The 22695-nt window shown below is 45.8% G+C and overlaps 1 protein-coding gene across 5 annotated transcripts in view; it reads left to right on the top strand.

Moving 5' to 3' along the window:
• The window catches only part of LOC147418597 (glycerophosphodiester phosphodiesterase GDPD4-like), an 81131-nt gene that overhangs the window by 50006 nt on the left and 8430 nt on the right, over positions 1 to 22695 (top strand). Inside the window, exons 1-5 of one of the 5 annotated variants that reach the window (XM_086506608.1) lie at positions 10223 to 11246; positions 11341 to 11948; positions 12050 to 12416; positions 12597 to 12758; positions 12902 to 13673. The exons of 1 other annotated variant lie outside the window; for it this stretch is intronic. In XM_086506608.1, coding sequence (XP_086362734.1) covers positions 10365 to 11246; positions 11341 to 11948; positions 12050 to 12416; positions 12597 to 12758; positions 12902 to 13387 — 2505 coding nt within the window. In that variant the 5' untranslated portion in view covers positions 10223 to 10364 and the 3' untranslated portion in view covers positions 13388 to 13673. Of the gene's footprint in view, positions 1 to 10222; positions 11247 to 11340; positions 11949 to 12049; positions 12417 to 12596; positions 12759 to 12901; positions 13674 to 22695 lie in introns of those variants that run through there. 3 more of the 5 variants (XM_086506609.1, XM_086506611.1, XM_086506610.1) reach the window with 3 other exon arrangements.

Below are 22695 nucleotides of genomic sequence, written 5' to 3'. Positions count from 1 at the left end.
TGCTCTCGTGCATCTCTCTCCCCCCTTTGGCACATATGGTAATGCCCCACTAGTTGGGCTACTCAGTTGAACATGTACAGTTCTGGGGGTTTATGCGTGTTTGCCAAGGCAAGAGCCTTCTGAACAGGAACCGGATTAGCTAATTGCTAATCCCCCACAGGTACGCACAGTTCCATCGCAAAAGATTGCGAGTTTGGAGAGTTTTCTCGCATGAAAACTCGTCCAATTCACAGGGGAACTGTCCCATTGTGTGCGAGAGCCCTTGGGACACGCGTAGGCGTGTTCGCTCCGCTAAAAACGATCCGAAACAGCGAATTACAGCCTGCTGTGTTTTTCTGCAGGTTTAGGTTTTCGCACCTAAACTGCAAGGGAACACCGGGGGAGCCTCGTGAGAGCCTTGGGATGCGTGTACAGGCTTTTGGGCACCTGGCAGTGAAAAACAGGGAATTACAGCCCGCTGAATTTCTGTGACAGCTCACCAGAAAGCTTCCAGATAGCGAGGGAATCCGTCCTAGATAGGTGCTTTTGACCTACAGGGGTTTTTGCGCCGTTATGCTGCCAAAATCAGGTCGAAAACCTGCGTTTTCAGCCCTCGCCAGGTTTGGACAGCTTTGTGAAAGCTTGTGCTAAGTGGTCGGATCGTCTACCTTAATTTGAATAAAGAAATACCGAAAGGGGCGCTAGTCTTTGGGGCCTACAGGGTGTCGGTCTCGTGTGCGCAGTGGCATTCTAGTCGCTGGACGCAAGTGTGTTCGCTTTCCTTCTCAGTGCTCTGTGTAAAGTTAACAGGTAAATTGAAATAGTACCGCCCTCTACGTTGTACAGACCGGTTATACGGTCTGCGAACAGACTCACAAAAGTGCCAGATCACTTCCTATTCTAGACTGACTTGACTGAACTGAACCCTGATCATGTTGTAGCTTGTCCACGGACACATAGGGTTGGATGTGTCACGTGGCAAGGGGGCTCCTGGCAGTGGGCTTGATGGCATCTGCGCTCTAAGGTGGCCAGCACTGCATATCCTCGTGTAAGCCACAGTCTCGGGTTGCCTGGGCCATGGAAAATCTGCCCGTGGTGCAACTAGAAGTCACCCCAAGTATAAATATGAATCAACCACCTCGACCTGCCCGCCTAGTGCTGTAAGTACTGCTCTGCTCCGAACTGTCCTAGAGGTGTGGAAGATCATGACCTTGGTCTTGCCAAGGTTCACAGTGAGCCCTCGATGTGTGCAGAAATCATCTAAGGCTCGTAGGTGGCTCTGTAGTCCCTCCCGTGTCTCAAAAACTAGAATGATATCATCAGCATAGAGCATAATATGGATTGGTATACCTGCTAAGTTTGATCCCTCTCCGCCTGCTCGTAGAATGTAATCTGAGATCTCGTCGATGTAGAGACTAAATAGAGTCGGGGAAAGGGGGCATCCTTGCTTCACACCAATGGTGCTAGCAATGGTATTTGATAGTCCACCTGGGCATGACACTCTACCTATGACCTGTGCATACAAAGAATGGACGACCTATATCATCTCAGATGGTATTTGTAGCTCTTGAAGGCGCTGAAAGAGTCTCTCTTTGGGGATGGTGTCAAAGGCTTTGCGGAAATCCACAAAGCAGCAGTAGAGTCTCCTCTTCCGTGCTTTCGCTCCGTCGATCAGGCAGCGAAGCACGAAAATGTGGTCGATAGTTGAGAATTTGCGTCGGAAGCCTGTTGCCTGTCCTGGTGCGCGTAGCCCTGATGCCTTTGCATATGTGCTAAGCTCTACCTCAAGAACTGCCCCATACAATTTGGCCAATGTGTGACCAATCATAATAGTCCTGTAGTTCCTTGGGTCCAGGGTATCGCCAGATTTGTGGATGGGCACAATGGTGTGCATAGTCCACTCCTTTGGTAGCCCCTCAACCAACTTGCGGTTGAAGAGACGTCTATCAAGGGGGAGAGAGTGTCTGCTTCATATATTAGGTGCTCACTCTGTAGTCCAATGTGATCTGCCGAGCAGCCATGCTGAAGGCGTCGAATGGCCCTCTCCACCATACTAGATGTGAAGAAAGTTGAGGTGATAGGTCGGGGATCAGTTGGCTCTGGGATCAGTGGCTGCCCAGGTATCTGGTATAAGCGCTTGGCATAGTCATGCCAGATCTGGGGGTCCTCCAGGGGGGTGGTGGGGCGTGGCTCTCTCAGAATCCTCCATGCTGTGGCGCATTCTGTACTCATGAGAAGGTGGTAAAGCTCAAGCTCCTGCGCCTCCTCGAAGGCCCGCCGTTTATACGACGTGTGATGGCCTTCATCTGACAGCTGACCTCACTCTTTGTGATCTTCTCCAAGGCTCGTCGAGCCCGTAGCTGTCTGTAAATATCTCTACACTCCTCGTTGTACCATCGGTTTTGGGGCATCGTCCCAGAGGGTGGGAGTCTACCATATGGGTAGCGTGTGGAAAGCAGCTGAGGGCGGAGGTGTGTAAAAAGGCGGAGGTGTGAAATTGCAGAGAGCTGGCTAGTGAGTGTAGAGAGTGGTGTGTTTGGCTAGTGAGTGTAGAGAGCGGTGTGTCTGGGTCGAGAGTGTAGATCCCCTCATATTCATGTGATGAGTAAACTCTGGCTAGCTCATGTGTGAAGTGTATAGTGGTGTGGGTGGAGGTGGTGTGTGTGAGATAGTTGAGCCAGTGAAAGAGAGGGCGAGATATGCGTGGTCAGTTCCAATAGGTAATGGTGGGATGGTGAAGGATGTGAGCAGGTGGGCTGCCTCCCTGAAGCCGATGATGTAATCCACTGTACTACCTCCGCTGGCTACTGATGTCGGTATTTAAGTCAAGCCGCCGGAAGATGGCCATTGCGCCATCGTTATAAATAACGAGACGGTGTTGTGATCCCAGGCGAAGTAGGTGTCTTCCATATGGTGTGGATGTGGTGGTATCTCTCGAGATAGTCTCTATCCCCGTATCCTCCATGGTGGAGTGTAGCTCTGGGTCGTTGAAGGCGTAAATATCACTGTTTGCTTTGCGTCCTGCCGTTGAAAGCCCCCTTGAGGAAGACTTCACCCAGTCTAGAGTACTCCATGATCTCCTCCATGGTTAGTGTGTATCATCCTCCTCTCCTCTTTGTGTATGAACCTCCTCCGTCTCTCCTCCGCCTGTCTGTGCAAACCTAGATCTGTTGGGTGCAAAGTAGCAAATGGTAATGTAGAGGATGTGCTCCTCAGATAGCTCAATCCGTATCCACATGTAGCGTACCTCTGGATCGCGAGCTACTATCTGTATCTGCTATGAAGTGAGCGGCAATAGAGGTCGACTACTCCGCCAGATCCTCTGGAGGTGTTGTGCCGTGTACACTTCCTGTGTGTAGACTCCCACTGATAGTCCTGTACTCGGGGTAGACCTCTCTCTGAGCTCTCGTGTGTCTCTGTGAGCAGGATGATGTCTCTACCATGCATCACCTCTTCCAGTCTCCTTGGGTGTGTCCATAGAGTGCCGTTGCACAGAGAGAGAGAGAGAGAGAGAGAGAGAGAGAGAGAGAGAGAGAGAGAGAGAGAGAGAGAGAGAGAGAGAGAGAGAGAGAGAGAGAGAGAGAGAGAGAGAGAGATATGATATGATATGATATATTAACGTCTTCAAAAGGCCAAAATGACCTATGAGACCATGTGATACAAAGTGGTGAAACTAGTACAATGTCTGAATACAAAAGTACAAAGGTACTGAATGCAAAAAATAAAAATGAGAAGTGAGTAGTGACAGTGAAAATGAAGTGTAGAGTAAGTTCTCAATGACACTCCGGATGTCGTGCTAGGATGTCCCTGATCCTCTGCTGAAGTCTCCGTCGATGGAGTGTGCTCCTGTGTCTCGGTCGTGGTCGCCTCGATCTCTCAAGCTCAATCGCCCTGTCAATGAGGGTGCCTCTGGTATGCACGTGGGCACAACTCTGCGCTGGTGGCTGCTCTCCTGGCTTCCCGATCCAAAGAAATCTGTGATCGGTCTCTGTGACTGTCGTGTCCCATGTTTCCTCAACAGACTATCCCTATGCCACTGTAGCTCAAGTAGATATAAGCCAAGGCATCTCTGATCCTCATACTTCATTACTCTATCTAGGGGTCCAAAGCCCTCCCTGAATAAGCAATGGAGAGAGAGAGAGAGAGAGAGAGAGAGAGAGAGAGAGAGAGAGAGAGAGAGAGAGAGAGAGAGAGAGAGAGAGAGAGAGAGAGAGAGGGGGACGATGTCACGTGCGCACTTCACTTCCGCTACGTGGACATGTTCTACCACAGTCTAGCATGATCCAGTAGCTTAGGGCTGAGCCTGGCACCTTTGTGAGCCTCTAGCAGGATGTGCATGTCCAGGCTAGTCAATAGATTGCAAACCCTCTCTTCCACAAAACGGTATTCAGCATACATGCATTTTTACCGCGTGAACCACCTCTTATTTTGGACACTTAATTCATAAGTGACTTTTAGCAAACGAATGAAATCGTGGGCTGCCTATTAGCCTGCTTGACCCAGCCTTTGGTGGGTATATAGGCAGCCAGGGGGCAGCTTTTGTAGAGCAGGAAGCAGGAGGAGGAGCAAGTCCTGCGTTTCCCTCAGATTCCTCAGCGTTTCCAGCCAGTAGAACCTGCGTTTCAGCCCAAGGAAGCCAGCGTTTTGCAGCCAGAACAGCCAGTGATCTCAGCCCTTGGTTGCCAGCAGATTTCAGCCCTTGTGTTTGTGCGGAGTACTAGATCCGAGCTAAATCCATAAACACTTCCGCTGCACCTGACAGATGAAATGAAAAGTTATATTAAATGTCTTCAAAAGGCGAAAATGACCTATGAGACCAAACTGATACAATCTTGGTGGATCTAATACAATGTCGAAGTACAAAATAAAAATGAAGTAAAAAACTAAAATCATCATCATCATCAAAGTCCGAGGATGCCCGACATTGGGTGTTGTCCGAGAATGTATTGCATTGGTCGCTGAAGAGCATCGTCAATGTTTGCCTCTTTAAATTGTCGTACTGGACGTCTCTTATGTCATGCTAGAATAGTCTTGATCCTTTGATGGAGCCTCCGTTGATGTTGTGGTCGCCCTTGTAGACGTGGACGTCTAACTCTCCCGAGCTCAATGGCTCTGTCAATTAATATACCTCTGTTATAGGTGGGCTCTAAAGTCTGCTGTGAAGCTATTTGATTGCAGAGTCTTTGCTCTAAAGAAGTCAGTGATCCCCCTCTTTGAATGTCTCCCATTGTCTGATCTCCTCAGGAGACTCTCACTGTGTGCAGCTCTAGCAAAAACAACCCGAGGCATCTTTGATCCTGATATCTCATGACTCTAACCAGTGGTCCAAAGCCCTCTCTGAATAGACAATGAAAGCAGTCTCGTATCTCATAGTATACCAGACAATGACATATGTGATGTAACTGTCTTTGGCTCTGTATGACACAACTAGCAAAGCCTCTGCTGGTACTCTCCTAAATTTGCCAGTCTCAAAGTCTCAATCTCTAACTGATGCGATAATGTGCGCATCTGACCAATAGCACATCGTATCCCATGGGATACATGAGTGTTCATATAGGCAGGTTTGATCACATATCCATCCTTTGTGAGTTGGAGAAGATGCTCTCTATAGAAAGCCATCTTCGTGTCCAACTCCCGTGTCGGCTGTATCCATGTGCTTCTTGTATCTAACTGAATCAGATCTTGACGTATGAGTCTAGTGATCTCTGTCCATGTGAGAGATAGGGAGGGTGCATCCAAGGAGTACTGGAACGGAGGCAGTCTATCCATGCTAAAACCATGTGACTAAAACCATGATGTCATCTGCCCATACCAACATGCTGTATTTCCCTGTAGCGCTATCTGTCGGGATGACTCAAGGGCTAGCCGAGCATATCCGTCTCTAGGGAGGTCCCATAAACTATGCATGAAGGATACTGATCTAGTAAGTCCCTCAATCACGAGAGGGGGGGCAGCTAGCTCCGCTCAAATAATCTTATGTGGCACTGAGGCCTTAGCCCGAATCATCTGAGAAATCATAGAGACTAAAGGCCTCTCCATACATGTCCATCTATCAAAGCTACTAGATCTGCCATGGTGGTCCAGTAAGGGTTCCCATATCTGAACGCCATAAAACATAGCTGAAGCCACTAGAGTGTCAGAAAGCCAAAGCTTTGTTTGAGGTTTCTAAAACTGAACCTGCGAGCACATCCTCTCCAATCCTTCCAAGGTTGCATAAGCTCTCGTCAATCTAGTCTTTGCTGCTCTCCTCAATGAAAACACCGGTCCATTGAAGACTACCCCAAGATAGGTGTATGCATCTGCATACTCCACCGTCTCCTTGTCACAAATTGATGACGTGGCATTACTGCACGGACACACAGTGATGACGTGGCAGTAATTGTACGGACTGGCAGGCAGCAGGATGTACGAACAGAGGTGCTGACGTGGCAAAACGACTGGTGACGTGGCAAACTGTACGGATTGTCCGTGAAACGCGCTGACAGGCTGTTGACGTGGCAGATTGTTCGGAAGCTCGCAAATTATGCTGATGCTTTTTGGGGCAGCTTTTGGGGATTATTGCTTTTGGAACACTTCGCTTTTGAGTTAGATTGCTTTTGGGGCTCTGCTTTTGGCATCCCTTGTAAGAATAAAAGGACCCTTAGGGGTCTCACTCTTCAGAGCATATGGACGCAGAGTGAGAGAGCAGAGGACCCCTTCGGATGTTGTACTTCGCTCAAGCATTAATAAAATAAAGAAATACCGAAAGGGGCGCAAGGTTTTGGGGCCAATACCTCTGGGCACGGAACTACGTCGGGACGTGTCGACTCAAGTTTTAAAGTTGTGAAGTATTTTAAGTGATTTTCTCGTGTGTCGTGGTGGATTCTCGACTTGGGGTGCCCAAGCCTGTGATAGTGGTATCAGAGCATCAAGTGTGTGCTTTTCTCAAAGTATACCGGTCCCATCAAACAGGAGACAGGGCATTTGGGCACAACTTCGGAAATTGTTATCGAGGAATTGTGGTGTTCCGACCCCGGACTTTTTAGCCACTCCCACCCTTACTTCATTGCGCATCGGGCGCGCTCCCGTCTTCATCGTTCTGTCTTACAAGGCATAAGCCATAAAGAATCCCATATTACACATGAGTTCTCGTGGAGAATCTGACAGAGATAACACCCTCTCAACGGGAAGGCAAAGAAGAGTTGAAATCTGGTGCGGGAATTGAAGAAAAGAATGAAGATTTGGGCAAATTTTTTCGACGGAGAAGTTTGCCAGCGAAGTACAAGCGCTAATTGCAGGTTGACACGTGTGTGAAAAGGTTGATCAAGCACTCTAGAGGCCTGAGATTTACCCGATTGATGAGATTCATTCGAGATGGCATGAGGCCCTTGAGTCTCCTCTCAGGACGCGGTGGAAAGCTGAAAGGATAGACGAGTGTAGAAAAGCGGAAGCTTCACTCGCAGGAAGAGCCGGAACAGAACTGTTGACCTGAAGATGAACGAGATACGGAGTCTGGAAAGGACAATGAAAGGGATACTGATGTAGTGACAACCTGGTTGTTTGTGACGGATAACCGGAAATAGGAGCGAGGAACTCACATCTTTATGGATTGGGAAGCATGGAGTTGGACATCTACTCTTTTGCAACGAGGTGAGCCATCTCCTTACCTGTTTTGCAGGTGAAATCGAGGATGAGATGGTGAGATTGGGAGCGACGGAAGCTCGAGAATGGATCTGTCGATTCAAGATAAGAATGCTGAATTTGAATGAATGGATGATGACGCATGTCTAATGATTCTAGTGCATCAAGATTCCCATATGAATGAGATGACTGGATATTGTGGTGAGCGCATCAAGAGTTCTTGCGGGATGAGATGGCTACACAGGGATCTAGGTGCATCAAGACTTCTGGACGGATGAGATGACTAGATGATTGAAACACTGTGTTCGGTATGAACTAAGTGTGTGAATGAGAACTTTGAAATAGGAATTTCCGACGATGATTTATGTATGAGAATTAGTGTTCTTTGGAAGAACTTGCTAGATGTGTGGAGATAACAGGTGAAATTGATGATAATGGATGATGAATTCGGAGCAATGACAGCTCCAAAATGAACCCGATAAGTATCATGAATTAAAGGAAGAACCTGCTATTTGTGAACAGATAATAGGATTAAGAATGAGATGATGATGATTTTGGAGCAATGACAGCTCCCGAATGAACCTAAAAATGAGTCACGAATTTTGAATCACGACGGATTAAATGGAACTGTCGTGCGCGCATCAAGAGTTCTTGCGGGATGAGATGGCCACATAGCTAGAACTAAATGATTGAACCACTCTGTTCAGTATGAACTCAGTGTGTGATGGATTCTTATCTCCAGAAATGATTACTCTCACACGGTAGTCCTTGAGTGCAGATGGAATGATCACTCGCACATGACAATGCTTGAGTGCAAAAATCTATGATGGGAATAGTCAATCCGACATCGGTGAGATGTGGGATAGATCTAGATGGGATTGCTAAATTCGTTGCCAGGAATCATGGTCCTAGATCAGAATGAAATCTAGGGGCGTGATCACGATATGGGATTAGTTAATTGACATCAGTGAGTTCCGGTCTGGATCTAGGTGCGATTGCTAAATACGTCGCCAGGAATCATGGTCCTAGATTCTATGTGATCTGACTATGATTTGAATGTGATCTGAATGTGATGTGATGTGATTGTCGTCTTTGTACAAGTGCTGGATTTGTGTCGTCTAGTGCGTCGGTACTTAGAGTCAATGTCTACTGAACTGGTTTATGGCTTATGTCTGATTTTGCAGGCGTAATCGAGGGCAATTACAATTCTTTCAAGAGGGGGGTATGTCACAAATTGATGATGTGGCAGTACTGTCCGGACACACAATGATGATGTGGTTGTAATTGTTCGGAGTGACAACATGATGTACGAACAGAGGTGCTGTCGTGGCAATACGGTTGATGATGTGGCAGACTATACGGACTGACAGTAGGATGTACGGACAGAGGTGATGACGTGGAAGTACGGTTGATGACATGACAAAGTGTACGGGCTGTCCGTGAAAATGCACTGACAAGTTGCTGACGTGGTATATTATACAAATTTCTGCAAATTACGTTGATGCTTTTTGGCCCAGCTTTTGGGGATTATTACTTTTGGAACACTTTGCTTTTGAGCTAGATTGCTTTGGGGGCTCTGCTGTTGGCATCCCTTGTAAGAATTAAAGGACCCTTAGGGGTCTCACTCTTCAGAGCATCTGGACGCAGAGTTTGAGAGCAGAGGACCCCTTCGGGTATTGTACTTTGCTCAAGCATTAATAAAATAAAGAAATACCGAAAGGGGTGCCAGGTTTTGGGGCCAATACCTCTGGGCACAGAACTACATCGGGCCGTGTCGACTCAAGTTTTAAAGTTGTGAAGCATTTTAAGTGATATTCTCATGTGTCGTGTCGGATTCTCGACTTGGGTGCCTAAGCCTGTGACACTCCTAGCCATATGTAAATGTAGGTGCTGACCTTCTGACCCACTGTGGTGTGGTGTTAAACACCATAACCTTGGTTTCCCCCAGGTTAACAGACAATCCACTATCATGAGCAAATGTGTACAAAGCATCTAAGTGATGCCGCCCCCCTCTGAGGAGTCAAAAATCAACACAATGTCATCTGAACAGGCTTGTCCACGTCCGTCGAACGGAACGTCCCGTCCGTCCCGTCCGTTCCGTCCGATAAAAAAAAAGTGATCGTTGGCGGACTTTTTTGACTGTTTTTACAGCCGTTTTGTAGCGCCACGTGCTGGCAGTTTTTGAACGTTAAAAATTGAACGTTGGGGGCCTTGGAGCCTTGGCCCTTGGGGCATCATAAGCCAATGTGCCATCCCACCCCCCCCCCCCCCCCCCCCCCCCCCCCCCCCCCCAACATCCACACACACACACACAAAGCCACATGGGCTATGGCCATGGCACATGGAATTTGAATTTTGAAGCATGCTCTCTCTTTAACCCTCTTCTCTCTCTCTCCTCAAAACCTATATAAGGTTGCCCACCCTCTCTTCTTCTCCATATATCCCTCAAGCTCTCTCATTCATCTCCTTCCCTACTCAAGCTCCCTCAAGCTCTCTCCATTCATCAAGGGCCAAGGCTTCAAGCTTTGGCACTCCATCAAGGCTTCAAGCTTTGGCACTCCATCAAGTCTTCAAGCTCTCCATTACTCCTTCAAGCTCCCTTCATCTCCTTCAAGCTCTCCATTGTTCCTTCAAGGCTCAAGCTTTCTTCATCTCCTTCAAGCTCTCCATTATTCCTTAAGCTCCCTTCATCTCCATCCATCTCCTTCAAGCTCTCCATTACTCTAAAGTTCTCTCATCACTCCCCATCCCTCAAGCTCTCCATAATGCCGCCCGCTCGTCATGAAGCCTTCAACAAGCATTGCCGCTACTTTGAAAGGGTGAAGAACAAGCAAAATGTTTGCAAATGGTATTGCAAATATTGCCCGAAGACCATGACCTCAAGCTCCACCCGCCTTATCATCCACTTGACCAAGGTGGGAGGGGAAGCGGGTCCTTGTCCGAATATCCCCGACGACATTCTCCAAGAGTGCAAAGCAAAGTATCTCCCCTTGAAGACGCGCAAGGCGGTTGCAAAGGCATCGGAGGAGGTGGTTCCGCCCGACCATGATCTCTCCGATTCGGGAGAGGATGCTTCTCCATCAATGTCCGTTGCATCCGGCGGCGCTACCATGGCCTCCACCGAGGGTGGTAGCGTCTCAAAGAAGAGCAAAAGAAGTCATGGTGGGCGGCCTCCAAAGCAAGCTACTCTTGCACAAACGGTGGGTGGAACTTCCGGTCCATTGTCTTTCCTCAAAGAGAGGCAACGACAAGCGGAGATAGAGATTGCACGCACCATCATTGAGTGCAATCTCTCTTTTCATATTCTTCGCACGGATCGTTGGAAACGCATGGTGAAGGCTATTGCCGCGGTTGGTCCATGTGAAGGGTGGACGGGAGTGTCATACCATGACATGCGCACCAAAAAGCTTGATGAAGAGAGGGCACGAATCGACAAGTCTCTTGACCCCGTGCGTGCCGGATGGGTAAAGTATGGTTGCTCTATTCTCACCGATGGATGGAGTGACCGCAAGAAGAGGGGAATCATTAATATCCTTGTCTCATGCCCTCTTGGCACCTACTTCTTGCGAGCGGTTGATGCGGGAGCAAGGGGGAAAAAGGTCACGGGTGCCTTCATTTACCGCCACATTCGTCAAGCCATAAAAGAGGTAAAATTTTTTATTCCACTCTCAAGTATCTACTATTTTCAATTTTGTCTTTTGCCTTGGCTCTTCTCACTTTCCCTTCTTTCTCCATATGTAGATCGGTCCAAGCAACGTCATTCAAGTAATCACTGACAATGCCTCCAATTGTGCTTCCATGGCCAAAAAGCTAGAGGCGGAGTATCCACACATAGTATGGACTCCATGTGCATCACATTGCATTGACCTCCTCTTGGAGGACATTGGCGACCTACCTTGGGTAAAGGACATTCTATCCCAAGCCCTCTCCATCGTCAACTTCATCAACAAAAAGGTGAGAGTACTTGCGATATATCGCACTTACTCCGGCTTGGAGTTGAAGAAGCCTTCCGCAACACGCTTTGCCGCTATGTGGCTCCTCCTTGAGCGCCTCTATGATGTGCAAACCAACTTGCAAAAGACAATGGTCTCGGATGAGTTCAAAGCATGGATTGAAGAAGAGACCCAATCATCCCAACAAGATGCAAAGGCCATCCAACGGCTTTGCTTGAAGGAGGAGTTTTGGCAAGAGGTCAAGGGTCTTGTCATGGTGGTATTGCCATTGTATAAGGTGCTTCGGATGACCGACATGGAAGGGTCTACCATAGGTCTCCTTTACCACTTCATGGAGGAGGCTTACAAGGAGATTGAGAGATCCACCATTCTTGATGGAGCACCCGATGGTTCACGGTAAACATATCACCTTATGATTTATGTACATTGTAAGTTGTCTTTTTCTATCTACGGTTCTACCCTTCCATGCTTGACTATCTTTCTCTCTCTCTTTGTAGTGATGTGTTGGAGGACTCTCCAAAGAGAGATGACATTCTCTTCCTTGTTAAAAAGCGGTGGGATTGGATGAGGCGACCAATCCATGGCTTTGCCGCCCTCTTGCATCCGGCTTTCAAAAAGCCATCAATCTTTGCGGATCAAGCACTTCAAGAGGAGCGCGACAAGTACCTTCCAAAGATACTCAATGAAGAACACCATGGAGAGTTTCTCCAAGAGCTCATCAACTATGGAGACCAAAGAGGCACGGCATTCGCTTCCTCGGTGTGTTGGAAGAGGGATTCGTTAGTGAAGCCTCTTTTTTGGTGGGAATGTTTTGGCTATCAATTGCCTCACCTTCAAAGGGTGGCATTGAGGGTTCTTGGACAGGTATATCATATATATTAATAATTATACATAATACCATACCATAAATTATAAATTTATAATCTCAATCATGTCATCATTTGACATTCATCATTCATGTGACATGTCACATAAGTCACCTCTCAATTGAAAATTCCCACAATTCAAATCTCATGCCTCTCTTCTATCATCTATGTGCTCTAGGATTGCTCATCGGGTGCATGTGAGCGGAATTGGTCGGCGTATTCTCTTATACACACCAAGATCCGCAACAAGCTTTCTACGAAGCAATTGGAGCGGCTTATCTATTGTCGCTCCAATTTACGCATGTTGAGGTCCATGCACGAGATGCCAATGGCTAGGCAGGTAATTGAGTTGGCTACATCATACTCTTTATTTATGCTTTCACATGTATGATGTAATATGTATGATGTATCATGTGCTCATATTTTTGGCATACCAAATTGCTAACTCCATTAATCTTCTTGCATGTTGTAAATGACAAATAGGTGAATGTAGATGAATGCAAGCTCTCCATTGAGACTCTTAAGAGTCTCAACAAAGATCGCGATCTAGAGGAGGAGCAAATATTTCGAAACCTCTACTTGGAGTTGGAGGAGATTGATCGCCGTGTCTCTCGCACACGGTCCCGCAAGAAGGTGGTTGTGCGAGCTTTGGCAACTACAGGTAGAGGAGCTTCCACTTCGGTTGCTCGTGGGAGTGGAAGAGCGTCGGCACGGACACCCAGGACCTATGTGCGGCGAGGCTCGGGTAGCGGATCTACTATGGCGGACACCACTTTGGAGAATGTGTCCATTTCTAGACCTGCGGATCCTAGAGAGCCAGAGTTTGATGATGAAGGCAACATCCTTAGTGAGGGAGATTATGGTCTTGCATCTAGTGCATCTGATGCAAGTAGTGATGAGGATGATGCAGCTACCTCTAGCTCAAGCTCGGACCACAACTCCGGTGATGAGAGCAATATGAGCACTTAGAACTCTCTCTTTATGCTTTAAAGTTTGTACCCATGGGCCATGAGACTATGAGTTGTGTCACTACTTTTTTGTACTACTTTTTGTCACTTGTATCTCTCGAGCCTCGACTCTCTACTTATGTAATGAATTATGAAATCAAATGCAATCATGATCATCTCTTTTCGAACATTGCCGTTTCCAATGTCCATGACCAAATCTTTAATGTTCTTACTTGTAAGACATCTCCTTTGAGTTGTATGTACTTAATACTAAGTAGTTACTCATAATAGAGTAAAAGCTCTGAAAAATATATGATTTATTTTTTTGCATCGTACGTTACGTCAACGTACGTCTAATTTTTTTTAGTTCGATTAGTACCGCACGTCTTCGTACGTGTAACCATCGTACGTGACCGTACGTGTCAACTATGTGTCATCAGCATATAACAATAGTGGGATCCATGTCCCTGCCAACTATGCTCCTCTATCACCATCCCTCTCAATGTAGTCAAAAATCTCATCCACATACATGCCAGATAGTGAGCAACCCTGTTTCACCCGATAGTGGAGTGAACCAAATCAAAAATCCCCACTAGAGTGCGTACATGCCCCACTACTGACCTGTATAGAGCCATGATCCCCCAAATCAACATTGTGGGTATCCCCATCTCCTACAGTCTGCGCATCAATTTAGCTCTGGGCACTGTGTCGAAGGCTTTGTGGAAATCCATAAAGCAACAATAGAGCAGTCTCCCATGTGATCTCCCCTCTCAGTAATGGATGTGAGTGTCAAAATATGATCAAGAGTAGAGAAACCTCTCCTGAAACCTGCTTGTCGTGCTGCCCGTACACCCTCTTTCTCTGCCCATCTACTCAACTGCTGCTGAAGGATGGATGCGTACAACCGTATTAATGTGTGTCCAATCATGATAGTCCCGTAGTTCCAGGCTCCATAGGATCTCCCGACTTGAAGATAGGTACGATAGTAGACAAACTCCAAGTATCAGGTAGGCCCTCACACATGGCACGGTTGAACATCACTGCTAGAAGCTCTGCAAGCAGATCTTTGGCATGTATAAAATGATATGCTACTGGGCCATTATGATCATATGCTCCCTTGGTCCTCATCCTCTCAATGGCCTTCTTTACCGTCTTGGCGGTAAAGAAAGTACATGTGTGGGCATGGCTCTCGCGGATCTGGAAGAGGTGGCTGCTCCGAGAGTGTGTAGGGAGATGATGCATACTGACCCCCTACCTTTGTAGATGTAATGTGGAGTGGAAGTGATTGATAGTATATGCTCAAGATGAGTGCTCAGTGCGTACTCAAGGTTCCTTTTATTGAATGAGAGTTCGGTTTACTTCACGAGAGATATGCAAAGAGGAGAGTGAAACTGCGAATGAAGGTTTTGTGTGTGTGAGAGAGAGAGAGAGAGAGAGAGAGAGAGAGAGAGAGAGAGAGAGGATTGACACCAGATGGGGAGGGGGGTTTCAAGGGCCTCCGTCTCTATCGCTAGAGAGGTATTTGCTTTAGATTGCACAAATGTTGATACAGTGGTCCTAGATGTTGAGATGCTGATGGGATCTTGTGGTAGATGCTTGGATCTGCGAGGCTAAGGGCTGAAAATGCGAAACGCTAGGGATTCTGGCTAGAATCTGCAACTGCGACGAGGCTATGGGCTGAACCGCTTTCGTAGATTGCGGTGATGGACTGAAAACTGAAAAACTCTTGAATCTGAAAACACTGGCTGATCTTCTGTCTTGGGCTGAAAACTGAAAACACTAGTGCTGATGGCTGGATCTGTGATGGTGCGGCGAGGCTACGACTGAAAACTGAAATCGCTGGTGTTGATGGGCTGTTCTGGTGCAAAAACGCCGGAAAGGCTGAGGTAATATGGGTACTTGGTGCTGCTAACGAGCGTACTGACTTATTGTTGAGAAGTGACCCCTAGGGTCACTTATATATGAACTTAAAGCTGGGTCGGGCAATGCCAATAAAAACCCACGATTTCTAAAATGATGTAAAAATGTTACTACTAATAAGAGGCGATTCACATACTAATAAGAGGCGATTCACATGCAGATAAATACCTAGGCTAGATACTAATGCAACTGAATGGGAACACTCCCAAATGCCTATGCGTAGCAGACACTGGCTATGCTCATGTGCAATCAAAGGGTATGCAACTAATCTAAAATGCCTGGACATGCATGTCCTGCGTACAGGCTCACAAGGGTGCCAGAACACTTCCTAGGCTATCCTAAACCCTAGAAATAGGAGTTAGCATGTTGGATGGGAAGCGACTCACACACCCATGAAGTGCATGCAAACACTACCTAGATCAACATAATGTCAATCGAGGACACAGATGACACGATAGGCACACGAAGGAAATCTCTTAAGCTTGTCAGGCTGAGACCATCCTACACATACAACACTCAGGAAGGCCAACTAAACCACAATCAAGAACCTCACTGCTCTCAACTACACCTAGCCACATACACACATGCGGAAGGTAACTCACCTAATCATGCCAGATTCGTACGAAACTTAAGGAACACCATCCCCTCACTAGGATACACCTGTCCCTAAGCTTCTACACTCAAAACCCTCACTCAAAACCCATCTGCGGAAAACGCGTAGGATGACAGAGCCGAATTTTGAAAGTGCCCGAAACTGAAATTTATGACTACCTATGCGTAGCTTATGTCGCCACGATTCTATAGACTACTAGCACGCAGAAAACAGACATCGTTTGATACACTTACGACCACAATTAGCTCGTAGATGCGTCGGCGTGTGCGCTTCGTCTCGCGTGGAATGCTTGGCGTTGTTGCGTAGCTCTCCTTGAGCCTACCGCAATGGTGCAGTCGGATCTCCAATGTGTTGAGCGAGCCGGGCGTAGCGAGAGGATGAAGCTCACGCTCACTCTCTTTCTCTCTCACACACAGTAGACGGCAGCGCTAAAACTTGATTATGATAAAAGTCTTTTTACAAAATGACCTAGGTACCCTATATACTAAGGCTACCTTAGGTTTAACCAAAAATGGGGTTGAAAGGGTCAAATAGATTTGTATTTACAATCTGGAAGTGCCATTGCACCCCGGCTTCCGAAACTAGAATAACTACTCATTACAAATGACGTTTATATCCATAATCCGCAGCATTTCATAACTCGCAAAAGATAAGACTTTGGTACGAAACTTGAGTTATCTTGTGTTGTTGACCCAGCGGTCAACATCCCCCCCTTCCGCGTTCATGTCGTCCCCGACATGACCTGATTGTCGATGGCGATGTGGTCTTTGCTGTCGTTTTGTTGTTGGAAAGAAAGTCTAGACTATAGCCTTTGCAGTAGCTTGTCTTGTTCGTCCAATCCGATGTACATAGTCTTCACATGATTCAAGAAAATCATAATTGATGATGAACTTTATGTCTTTCACATCCACGCTCCGAGCTGCAGCATCTGTTTCTGTCATTATAGGTCTACTGCCAGATCTAAATTCAAAAAGAACCCAATGTCGTTTAACTTGACTCTTATCATCATGGATAGAGAAAGCTCCATCCATCACTTGCTCTAGCAAATCTGTGAATTCGGAGTATTTGTGATTCTCAGAAACAACTTCTACAATCTGTAGAATTGAGTGATTGGCATTTTGATCTTGGAGCCAATGACAACTTTGTAAGGAATTATGTTGTGATGTTGACCCAGCGGTTAACACTTTGCTGTTGTTTTGGCTTCATCTGTTGCACTGCTTGTATCTTTGTCGAACCACAACAAGAACTATGTTCCATTAGAGTGGACGTCTATCGTCGTAACCATTCATCTTTTGAGATCCTCTGATTTCTTTTATGTCTGCTCTTCTTCATTGGGGACTTCTTTGTTCCTGTGCAATCATGTTGTGAGTGTTGTCTGCAGCTTTGTCATTGTAGGCCATTCTTCGACTCGCCATTGAGGAGAAGTATGCTATGATCTGAAATTGGTGCTCCAATTCATTTGTCAATTGATTTGAGTAGAATTTCCTTATTGTTGATGTAGAAGGAATAAATACAAGAAGATGGTGATAGGTGTCTTTAGATTAGGGTCTAAAACTTGGATGACCAAAGGGAAAAAACCTGGTGGGAAAAAAATGCCTTTGGTATACGCTCTTATTGGAGTTGAGCAGTTGAACGTGAAGTACATGTTCATGAAAATTGAGTGCGTGGGTGAAACACGGAAAGAGTGCCGGATGCAAGTGCCAATTATGGGACACTCTATATGCATATGAGAAATTTGTCAACAAAAGCATGCAATGTGAAAGAAGGAGATGATGTGTAGCACATGTGACATCAAAAGATGTCTCAATAGCTTCCACCTTTCCAAGAAGGGTTTTCGATGTAGAAGTTTCTCCACTCGTATCTCACTGTGCTCAGTACGTGAGTGTCTTTTGGACCTTCTCTTTCACTTCACCAGACTTAAGTACTTAGACTTCGACTCTTTTGCTCACCTATACCAGCATGAGCGACACAACTTAAATATGCTGAACTCTTCCAGCTTGAGCAGTACCTAGAATAGCTAAGACACTTAGACCACAGAGAATATTACTTGAAGCTTTGGGACTAACACCTCGCTCATTTTGTGGCGTAGCTACTCGACTCTGACTTGTATGACTTGTCGGTTGCATGTTGACACTACTTGTGACAAGTTCTTTGGCTGTTGTAGTGGCTGCTGAGACATACTTCGTGAATTTTTATCGTTTCCCTGTACCTTCTTCTCTTTGTAGTGCTCAGGCCTCTCGTCAGTCTTTTCTTCATGTGGATTATGGATTTTTTATATTTTTCTTAATAATAAACAAAGAAAATCTTAAAACAACTCAACAAAAGAAAAATCATTCAAATAGAAATCTAAATGTTATGTACACTATACACATGTCCCTAGGGGTTCATATATGGATTTTGTCCCCATACTCCTTTGTAACACTACTATGAGGGCATATACTCTAAATTTTGTCAAAAATTATAACAATAAAACGCAAAAATTCAATGCATCTCACAAAACATTGCCCTCTAATAGTCATAATGTTAGGTCCGCATTCAGAATGCCTCCCCCCTTCCTATTTGGAGTCATCCTTTACGACAGGGTATCGCAAAGGGTATGTGTTGTGCTTGGGCAATTAAAAGTTGTGCCTATGCAGGCCTTGTAATGTAGCCCTATTATGCATACACAGTCAATTCATGGAAAAGATTTATGTTGTGCAAGATGTGGGTATAAGCAATTTGCTTATTGGCATCTGTTGGCGAGGCTTCCTATTCTAAGCAATGTAATGGTCTTTGAAGCTCCTGTATCGTTGCTTGATTGAAGCGACTTGCTCTCTTCTAACTGTACTGTAATCGTATGAAGAATTGTAAGAATTCAAGCGGCGATGCACTGACAACAGTTTTGTTGTTTTTCTTTGGGACCCATTTCTTTGCGATTATTGGCTGTTTTGTTGCTGGCTCTCATTTGGGAACCCATACTTGCCCGTGCTTCGTTTGTGTTTGAAGAGACTTCTTTGGGATCCACCTTTTTGTTGTGTGAGTCGACAGTGGTCTTTGCTTCAGCCCTTGTACGCTTGGTTGGTGACGGGATTCAGGCTTTGAAAGTTGATATTGTGGTTGTTTTGGAATCCAAATGAATTCCTGACTTTTTGGTGCTTGAATCAACTTCTTTGGAGCCCAAACCTGAGTTGTGAAAGCTTGCGATTTTGTGATATTCTTACTTGTTCGTGCACGCTTTCCTTGTTTTTGTTTTGGTGTTGGATCTTGTGATTTGTCATTAGAGATCTTTGTCTTCTTGATCCATATCTGTTTTTGGCCGATCTAGCTTTTTGGTATCCAGATTTGTCGAGCTTTTTGGCTTTGGCTTGTTGTCCTGTTCTTTTGACCTGTCATGGTTGTTGCTGAAGGGGTTGGTGATAGTGATGGCCTGAGTTGATGATAGGGGATGTCGTAAGATTCATCACTATCGCTACTATCCTCAGCAAGGTTGACTTCTTGTACTTTCCCTTGATTTTTTGGCTGGTAGTGGAAAGTTACTGTCTGTTTGCTCGTGGGTGGTAGTTTCTTGGAGGACTTGTCTAGCCCATTGATTAGAGCATTGTTAGCTCGTTGCTCTGGTCGTATGCCTCCTAGCTGAGTCTTTGCATCCTTATTAGGAGCCATGTATGAGGATGCTTGTGGTGGCTGTGTCTTCACCGAGGACTTTGGAATCCACTTTTGATGCACTTTATTCGTGTAGCGATGACATTGATTCCTGGGTCGTTGATCTTCTTGAAGCTCGAAGTGTTCTACAGAGTCATAGAACTCGTCGTCTTCTTCATCTTTTGATTCTCCACATTTCTTTGTTTGCTCCTTATTTCGAGAGCTTGTTGATGTCTGGTTCTCTTCCTTTTCCTGGATTACACTCACTTCAAAATAAGGAACGACATCATAGCCATTTTCATCACAAAACTTTGTTGTGGGAGCATCCTCCACGGCGCACACGTCCAGAGTAGCCAAGATGTGTTCCCATCCAAAAGGCTCTAACTCTTCTTCAGGAAATGGTTCTGGGATATAGTCCATATCCTCTATAACCCGCTCTAGGATACATTCCTCGCGTTTCAAGCTACCACATTGTGAAGCTCCACACATCCACAGTTCTTTAGGCTTACCTAACCCAGCTGGAAGTTCTGATCCTGCTACTGTGGCGGAATCAAATTCCTCAACCGGTGTTCTCGTCACATCCCTGTAGCTATGGTCCCTCAAGTTTATCTTTGTTATGGTTTCCATATGTCTCAGGTATATATGGTCATAACCCCAATCTTGGACCATTTTCAATTGTCGCATGAATGGTTTCCAGAATGATTTCATAGTTGTTCTTCTTGCCAAAGTCAACAACAGCAAAAGTGTGTTCATATTCAATGCCACAAGAAGTAACAATTACTTTTTCTAGCAGTCCTAGGGACTTTTCCTTGTGTCCGTCTGCAAGCTGCAGGGTCATTCGTGTGGATCTCAAGGCAGGTTTTCCCCATTTTTTCCAAACCTCTTTGGTTGCAATGGCCACACCAGCTCCACTGTCAAGGATTGCCATGGTTTTTACACCATTGAATTCCATAGGAAGGGTGGTATTTCCATCTTCTCCCTCATAATACTCGCCTACCTTGTTTAATGGCACTGGCCTAGTATTTAGTTGAGGCATTTCAAGCTCTTTGATGCCTTCCTCGATTTGAGTCATTGGGGTTTTTACACCACATTTCTCTAGACATTTACCTACATTAGCCCACATGTTTGGTCTTATTCTGAGCAACTCGGCTAACATTATTGTATATGAGACTGGGGTAGATAGAATATCTACTAGCCCCTTTGAATCGATGGCCTTGTTAGGAGACAGTCTCTGTGATGGGACTGCAACCACATCTGACTTGGTTTCGTACTCTCCCATGTAGGACGGTAGTGTTCTTAGCGAATGGGGCTGACTATCCATAGATTGTACAGATCCTTTATCGCCCCAACACGATTGCACGTCTAGATTCATGTGAGATCCAGTCTCAAATTCCTCTATTGGTGGTAGAAACACTCCTCGTTCATCACTAGTCTTGTCTACTCGCCTTCTTAGGTCATCGGCTTCATTGGCCTCTCTGACTTGTTTCCACAATTCGTCAAGACCATCTATCTCTTTACAATCCGTAGGTATAGCTTGGTGAAATCCCTTGGAAGAGTTATCCGTGGTATTCAGTACTATCCTTGGTTCTAATGCTGGGTCTTTGGGGTTTGGTCTGTGCTCATGACTAGAATTTGGCTCTTTTAGTTCCTGGTTTGGTGGGATTACTTGTGTAGGCATGACACGGCTCACATCCGCAGGTTTTGCAACTGGTGGTTCTAGTAAAGCTTGGGCTGTTTGAATCATTTTATGGCACATTTCAAACCTTTGCTTTTCTAGTTCCGTATAGGGATATGTCATCCACCTGTGTTCTTGGGTTTGGTTGTTTTTAAGCCTCGCATCATAGGCTTTCAAGAGGGCATCTAATGTCTCATTAACCTTCTCTCCTAACACAGATCCTCCTGAACTAGCACTTCTTGGTTTCTCATCCGTGGATGGTTCTTCTAGAGGTTTAACCATCTGTGTAAGAGAAGGTGCCTCCTTTTCCTCATGTTGTTTCATCTTTTCCTCAGCTTCGGTAAGCTTCTCAGCTAGGGATTTTTGCTCTCGTTCCCTGCATGCTTTCATCCTAGTCTTTCTAGCTTTCCAACTATTTCGTTTGCTCTTGGTTTTCTGACTAGGCACGTCTGTCTTTGGTCCATCATCTGTCTTTGGACTCGTGTCACTTTCCGTGTTCTTTGTCTCTGGATTCTCATCAGCTTTCTTTTGAGCTTGTGCTCTCGTAACCACTTGAACTGGTACGACATTTTCATTTTTTGAGCTACTAGGGAGCTGAACAATCCCTGATACATTTGTCGTGATTTTCTTGATTTGGTTTGGTTTTTTCGGGCAATCGGGGATCAAGTGAGTGATGCCACACTCAAGACAATAGGCATTTACTTCAGTGATCTCCGTATGAGGACATTGTTTGACCAAGTGGTTGTCACGACTTTTGTGACAATCTGTCTCTGGTTGAGGAGATTCTTTTAGCATTTCCTCTTGGCTATAAGCAAGCTTTGACCTAGATAAGCCGCTATTTGCAATGAATCACAATGTCCTTTCGTCCATTTCATACCTTCTTTCTTTCGACTGAAACCCAAGAGGTGGAGGTTGTACCGGCCTCACCACTCCATGTGTTTTTCTCACATTTTGTTTCTCCGAAGGGTAGTACCCACTTTGGTTGCTATACCACATTGTAGGTGGTACTGGCGTTGGTTTATTTGATGCTTCCATCATTGGCATGTATCTCATGTCTACCTGCATTCTAGCACCTGGCAGCGGAGGTTGTTGTCCTAAGACAAGCTGTGGCCTTAAAACTCCTATTGGTCCTGGCGCATTCCCCGTAATGTATCTAGGTGGAGTAGGTGCTTCTGGAACAAGTTGTACATACCTCTCCCTAGCATTTTTCATGCTATAATAGCACTCTTCCCCCGTATGGTTCGTCCATTTTCTCTCAATTTCACACCACTTTGGCTCTCCATAATCAGACCTTACAAGAGGAATCAACCTCTTGACCAAGTCGTTGATAAGCTTTTCTTGATCAATAGGTGCCGTTGGCTTGGCAATGGACTCACTTATCTGTGAAACACTGTGCTAAGAGGATGTGTCATCTCCTTGACTCTTTAAGTCCGTTTCTTTGTATGCCTCACAGTTATCCACTAGATAAAGAGCTTCTTTGATCAACTCGTTTAGCGTCATC

Source organism: Adiantum capillus-veneris, chromosome 30 (genome assembly GCF_014529385.1).
Source record: "Adiantum capillus-veneris isolate H3 chromosome 30, ASM1452938v2, whole genome shotgun sequence".
NCBI classification, from domain to species: Eukaryota; Viridiplantae; Streptophyta; class Polypodiopsida; order Polypodiales; family Pteridaceae; genus Adiantum; species Adiantum capillus-veneris.
This window is presented reverse-complemented; position numbering and strand designations above follow the sequence as displayed.